The sequence below is a fragment of the Boleophthalmus pectinirostris genome, unplaced genomic scaffold (genome assembly GCF_026225935.1).
Source record: "Boleophthalmus pectinirostris isolate CB_2022bp ecotype Guang Dong unplaced genomic scaffold, ASM2622593v1 HiC_scaffold_20, whole genome shotgun sequence".
NCBI lineage: Eukaryota > Metazoa > Chordata > Actinopteri > Gobiiformes > Gobiidae > Boleophthalmus > Boleophthalmus pectinirostris.
This window is the reverse complement of record NW_026571153.1, coordinates 25670524-25677582: the sequence shown is the minus strand read 5'-3', so window position 1 is coordinate 25677582 and position 7059 is coordinate 25670524. Positions and strand designations below refer to the sequence as shown.

The 7059-nt window shown below is 39.3% G+C and overlaps 1 protein-coding gene across 1 annotated transcript; it reads left to right on the top strand.

Moving 5' to 3' along the window:
- Nucleotides 1-2286: 2286 nt before the first annotated feature.
- leap2 (liver-expressed antimicrobial peptide 2) lies at nucleotides 2287-6549 on the top strand. Its single transcript, XM_020917784.2, has 3 exons — nucleotides 2287-2711; nucleotides 3339-3514; nucleotides 4624-6549. The coding sequence occupies exons 1-3, from the start codon at nucleotides 2640-2642 to the stop codon at nucleotides 4676-4678; spliced, it is 303 nt and encodes a 100-aa protein (XP_020773443.1). The 5' UTR covers nucleotides 2287-2639; the 3' UTR covers nucleotides 4679-6549.
- Nucleotides 6550-7059: the final 510 nt, after the last annotated feature.

Below are 7059 nucleotides of genomic sequence, written 5' to 3'. Positions count from 1 at the left end.
GAGTTTGTAGCCGACCACAGAGAAGAGTCTGTCCCCCTTGGTTTTAAGTTTCATCTTAGGCACCACGAGCTGGAGCTGGCCCTCGGACGTACTGTGGGGCCAGTCCATCTTTAGAAGCAAATAATTAAATCTTAAAATCAATTCATAATCAAGTCAGAAGTCAGTGCAAGGATTGGTGTGATATGGTTCCTGTTAAAAGTGTAAAGTGGGTTGTAGTAGTCCAGACATAATGAAATAAAATTAGCATGAGCTGTTCAAAAAGGTTAAAAGATTAAAAAAAAGAAAAGAAAAAAGTTTGACTTTGAATAAAAGTTGCAATTGATTAAAAACTTGATTCTATGATGCGGCTTATCTGCTTATCAAATTTAAAATATAGGACATTTAAGCTAGGAATAAACTAATAATTTAAAGGTGCACTATGTATCTTTTCTGATGGAGGGGTTGCTACATGTTAGTCACCAGATTATTTCTTGGTGTAAATGTTCCACAGTGTGGTATTAAACTTGTCTATCTCCATGGAGGTGCCACCATTTAAAATATGTTTTTGAGCAATAAAAAAACCTGTATGAATAAATGCAAGATAGATCAGTTTAATGTCGTACTGTGGAACATTTGTGATAAAGGGGAATCTACTTTTTTTAATCCTGAATAACGCATGAGGTACGAGTAATACATATAATTTCACACCACAATTTTTATTTTGACTGGACAGTTTCACATTTATGATCTCTTTAAATCAGTCGTGACAGACAGACTGTGGACGGGTCTGTGTATTGGTCCAACACGTGCAGCCGCTTTATGTAAAACACGGGGTTACCTGTGCTCCTGGGGTCAAAGGTCAAGCGGTGCGTGCATTTATCTGCTCGAGGTCATTCACAGCAGCTTTATTTGGACTTGAACAAACACATGAGCTCAGGAGAGAGACGCGTGGTCCCAGATCACCATGGTCATTTAGATTCTGAGAACTAAACCAGGACTAGACTAGGACTTAACCAGGACCAAACCAGGACCAAACCAGGACTAAACCAGGACTAAACAAGGACTAAACCAAGACTAAACTAGGACCAAACCTGGGTGAAACCATCACCATGATCAAATTATGTTTTAAGAACCAAACCAGGATTTAAAGATGTAATATTATGGATTTTATTGTATTTAAGAATTAACTTTCCCTCTTCCACCGTTAGCTCACCTTGGTGGAGTTTACTCTCCCCAATGATCCTAGGAGCTCTGTTGCCCGAAGCATTATGCCCCTGTAGAGTCTCCCAAGGGAACAGGTCCTGGGTGAAGGGTCTCACTGTTGATGGTGTCCATCAGGACAGAGAGGAGAGGAGCAAAGCTGTAGCACCACCTGCCGGCCCCAGCGTATTTTAAGGGTCTTTTGGCAGCGTCCGGAGCCGGTCTTCAGCTCACGTCTCCAGAGGGGAGCTGGGGACATGGAGGGGACCATGTTCTCCTCCTCTGTCATTGATGTGGCTGCTCGTAGCTGTGGTCGTGAGGTCTGTGGGGCCTTTCATGGCGTAAGAGATGCTGTCAGGCTGAGGAGCTGATGGGTACAGACAGGTCAAGTGTGCAGGTGCTCGTACTGACACCAAAGAAAAAACTCAGGATTGGAGGAGGTCAGACTGGCCCTGGAGGAGGACCATCAGTCAGACTCTAAGAAACTCTGGCAAACCGTCTGACGCCTCAAGAGGGGTAAGCAGAACTTCACCAAAGCTTTTAGTGAGCCTAAACTTGGAACAAACTTTACAGGAGTCAAAGAGTCAAAGTCGTGGTAAAACACTATTGTAGCCACAGCTGCCCTGGGGCAAACTGATGGAAATGAGACTCACAATCTGCACCATCGGCCCCTGCCACCACCAACACTCACACACTCAGACACATCAGACACAGAAGTTCCAAAGCACTCAATCTTGAAATGCAGGAGCACACATGAAAATTCAAACAAGCAAGAAGCACTGAAAATACATAAAGGGAATAAAAGTTTACATTTCCTTAACAATGAATAATGGCACCACTTTCTGAAACTACTATTAACAAATAATTTCATTTGTGTTTGTTTACACTGACAGAGAAGATGCTGAACTTTGTATGTTTTGTGTGTAATTACAGAGATATGAACGTAAACCAGGTCAGCAAATCTGCAACCTGACATTTACACAGCAAATTCCACCACAGAGCTCTGACCTGTCTCCAGCTCAGTGTAAACTGTAATATGATGTCACGTGAGCCCTCTCTTCTCCACCCCTCTTCATCTGTGACTCCTCTTTCTCTTCTGAGTCGGAGGGCCGCCCTTTAAAAGACCTGCTCCTCCTCCACAGCACTCAGTCTGTTCGGCCAGACAAGAGACCGAGATCCAAACCAGAGACCAAGATCCAGACCAGAGGCCAAGATCAAGATCCAGAGACCGAGATCCAGAGCAGAGACCAGAGAAGATCCAGAGCAAAACCAGAAACTAGAGTCTAGACCTCAAGACCCAAGATCAGGGAGAATCCAGATCTGTTATCCAAGACGAGAGCCCAAAGAGAATCCGGACTAAGATCAGACACACAAGACTGGGTCAAGATCTGGACTTGTCTGAAGAAGAAGAAGTCCTAAATTAAAATAGGTTTTGGAGTTTTTTCTGTAGTGAAACTAAAATGGATCAAAAGTTGTGGAGCCTGAGGAAAGCTGCTGCTCTGCTCCTCGTCTGGACTCTGCTCATTCAACAGGTGAAAAGCAAGATTTAAAAACATAATTTAAGATGAACTAATGTCTAAAGTTTTGTTTAACTTGCACTTTCTAAACTTATTATTTCTGTTTTAGCAGTTTAATAATAAGAAACAGGACTAAACCAGGGACAAACTAGGTCTAAACCTGGACAAAACCTGGACTTAAACTGGACAAAACTTGGACAAAACCTGGACTAAACCTGGACTTAAACTAGATGAAACCTGGACTTAAACTGGACTAAACCTGGACTAAACCTGGACTAAACCTGGACTTAAACTGGACTAAACCTAGACAAAACCTGGACAAAACCTGGACTTAAACAAAACCTGGACTTAAACTGGACAAAACTTAGACAAAACCTGGACAAAACCTGGACTTAAACAAAATCTGGACTGAAACAGGACTAAACCATGACTAAAACCAGACTAAACCTGGTCTAAACATGGACTTAAACCAGTCTGGGATCTCATTATAAATGTATTTGAATAAAATATAAATATGTTTTGTCTGAACAAGGACGGGAAAAAAGCTCGCAAAATATGTAGTATTATAGAATATAGAGTTGTGATGACATCTGAAATCCACCAGTACAAGACTTTTATCATTTACAATTTGCCGTTCTTCAGATCAGTGCTGGTCCAGTGGTGCCTGCGGGTGGCCCTGACTCCCCGGTCCCGGCTCAGTCCCAGGTCCGGACTCTGCGGAGGACGGCGCGGATGACCCCTCTCTGGAGGATTCTGAACAGTAAACCTTTCGGAGCGTACTGCCAGAACAACTACGAGTGCTCCACTGGACTCTGCAGGTACTTTACACCACCACGTTTTCAGATTTTTCTTTAAACGGGGGCTATTATGCACATTTTTGGAGCTTTCTACCGTATTATAACATTGTTCCCTTATCAAAAACTTGCCTAAAGAGGTTTTAGATGTCATGCATACACGGGGAGCAAAGAGCGGGGAGACTCAGAACATCAAAAACATGTTAATACATTGTTTTCAGTGAATATAGCATTTTCAAAACAATAAAAGGTGATCTAATTATGTGTTAGCAATTAATACCCTATAGAAGTAAAGAAGTAATATACCCCTTATTTAAAACGCATATGACAGGTTAGACTATTCATTTCAACGTATTTGAAGATTACACAAAATATTTGACCTAGAATTTTGGTGAAGTTTAAAATTTTACTTTCTGATTCGACACGAACAGCAGTGTCATAATTAGAAAAATTGTTATATGCACTTTAAATTAGGGTGATCAGACATCCCTGTTTAGCCCCAGTTTTGAGCCCAACAGCGTTATCCAAAACCATTGATTTGTTCCAGTTTTGTACAAGAAATGTCCCAACAGCGTTTATCCAAAACCATTGATTTATTCCAGTTTTGAACAAGAAATGTTCCAACAGCTTTATCCAAAACCATTGATTTGTCCCACTTTTATGCAAGAAATGTCCCAGATATCCCTATTTTTGTGCCAACAGTAAAGAGAGGCAGAAACTGTCATTTGTTTAAGTAAAGTACAGAAAAGCTGCTTAAAAACAACCAAAACACAAAGAAAATGTGACTATACTGACTCGTGTTAGTCATGAATGGGCTGAATGCATGCACATTTTTATTAATTATGTACTCGTTTCAGTTTTTGATCTTGAAAATCTGGTCACCCTACTTTAAATAAAAGTTTGCAGTGGTCCAAAATTATTAGAGCGGCAACAACTAGCATGCTAACATCACACTTCTCATTCGGAAAGTAAAATCCTTTATAATTAGATGCAGATAATACACAATATACAAAATATCTGTACTGGGGCAAGACACGTTTTGCTCAAATATGTGGTATAGGTGAACTTTTGAAATAAAATAACAAACGTCTCAAAGAAGCCGTCATTTTAAATTTAATCTATTGTTTTTTCAGGGCTGGATTCTGTGCCACGATGCATCGCTCGGCAACCGTTTCTGTCACCAACTGAACCAAGTCCGGACGAGATCCAGGTTCAGGATCAGGATTTGGACTTTTTCAAACGGGACTTGTGCATACTCAATGATTTTTAATTTAGTTACAGTGAAGTCAAAATGTTGAGCTCCGTTGCCTGATCAGCCAATTTAAAGGGGCACTGTGTAACTTTTCAGGTGGAGAATACGTCACCTGCTTGTCTCCGTGAAGGAATATTCCACAGTATGGCTTTAAACCTTTCTATTTATTTAATCACACGTTATTTTATTGCCAGAAAATGCTTTTGGACTTATTGGCTTGTCTCCATGGTGATTTATATATTTTAACACCATTCTGTGGAACCTTCAAGTCAAAGCAATAACATCTCCATGGAAACGGGCAAAAAAGTTACACAGTGCACCTTTAATATGCAGATTGTGTGACGTGTTCGGAGAAATAGAGGGAGATTAAGTTAAAGATTTTGGGATTTCTTGTATTTTCAAAAAGGGTTATAAGTATAAGTAATAAGGGTTTAACTTTTTATACCTGATATTTGTTTTTTGTTTGTTTGTTTTTTTTACATTGTGCAAAAGCTTAAACAAGTTATCAGATTTTGAGTTCTCAGAAAAACAACAGAACCTTGAACTTAAGCCAGTGTTCACTCATATCTTGGTCTGTTGATATAAAACTGTCCAAAAAATACAACAAGATCTATTTATATTTTAACCAAAGTACTCTTAGTATTCACTTTATCACAAAGAGATGGCTTCAGTGAATAGAACTGGTTCAGTCCTGGTTTAGTCTTGGTTTAGTCCTCGTTTAGTCCTGTTGTAGATTTGATTTAGTTCTGTCGTAGTCCTGGTTTAATTCAAGGCTGCACGCCAGATCAGAATTGGGACTGAACAGGACTAAATCTGGACTAAACCAGGACTAAATCTGGGCTAAACCATGACTAAATCTGGACTAAAACAGGACTAAATTTGGACTAAAGGGTTAGACCAGGGACTACAATGGGACTAAGCCAGAACTATACCAGGACTATATCTGGACTTTATTTATTGATCAGATCTTTCGTCGTCAATCTTTTGTCATATGTGGTTTATTTAGAGGCAGGTTGTGTTCCAGTTTACATGAATGAACTTTTTGTTTCAGGAATTTAAACAGGTAAACCAAGTCCAAACCAGTTTTAAACCGGGACTTAGTTAAGTCTTAAAAAACAGAACAAAAGCAGTGCTATGACCAGACTCAATGTATAAAAAAAACATTATACTCAAATGTAAACCTGGACTAAACAGGTCTAAACCAGGGCTAAACCAGGACTAAGCATGGATTTAAACCAGGTTTAAACCAAATGTAAACCAGGCCTAAAACGGGGCTAAACCAGGATTATTAAACTAGGACTAAACCAAGACTATACATGGACATAAACCAGGTCTAAACCAGATCTAAACCAGGACTAATCCAGGTCTAAACCAGGTCTAAACATGGACTTAAACCAGGTCTAAACCAGATCTATACCGAGACTAATCCAGGTCTAAACCAGGACTAAACACGTATTTAAACCAGGGACGTAAACCAGGGGGGTAAAATCATGTAGAAAAGAAATTTTTAAGAAATCTCTTTGTTATATTTTGTTTTATTTTTTAGTTCTCACATGGATCGGCCAAAGCTTTTCCAATCACTTTAACATTACCTGCTCAGACAAGATCTTTACATATGAGCTCATGTTTAGACCAGACTTTTGTTTTTGCACATAAGATTTAAAATCATTTCGGAACATTTGTCTGGGCAGAATTGCACTTTTTAAACTTTAAATTATCCTTGTACTGTGACCGGATGTACTGTATGTATGAAAAGAAATGTGGAAAAGAAAATTGAAATAAAAATTTGGGGAGTTTGTTTTGTGAATCTATAGAAAATAATGTTTTGTTGCTTGGTTTATGACGACATCACTACATTCATACTTAGCAGTGGGGGTCTTCTACATGTATCTCTATTGGTGGAAAGTTCAGCAGTGACACATTGCACACATTAGCAAACCTTTTAAGGTAGTTTGAAAATTTAAAAAAGTTACCATCACATCACCAGGGAAAGTTGACGACCTTAGCTGCAACATATCAATAGGCCAATCATATTTAATCTAGATGGGGACAACAAAAATGAATCTTGGTGAAATGCAGATGTGAGTTCTTGGGCCGAGTCACTAACAGAAATGATCACGTTCAACATTTCTGAATTTACCTTTTGGATATTTCATGGTAAAGTGCAATGTCATTCAATCTGTCTCTTTAATCATCTGGGAGTATGACATCTGAGACACCTATAAAATATTACAGGTGTACAGAATGGCTCTTTTGCATGGCCCCATTGGCTCACAGTGAAGTCTCTAAAAGTTTATGAGAATTATAAATCACACTG

Bases quoted from the DNA above. Each gene is read 5' to 3' on its own strand.
- leap2 (XM_020917784.2), top strand. From the start codon at position 2,640: ATGGATCAAAAGTTGTGGAGCCTGAGGAAAGCTGCTGCTCTGCTCCTC. The intron at 2,712-3,338 runs GTGAAAAGCAAG...GCCGTTCTTCAG, and splicing joins GGACTCTGCTCATTCAACAG to ATCAGTGCTGGTCCAGTGGT. The intron at 3,515-4,623 runs GTACTTTACACC...TTGTTTTTTCAG, and splicing joins TGCTCCACTGGACTCTGCAG to GGCTGGATTCTGTGCCACGA.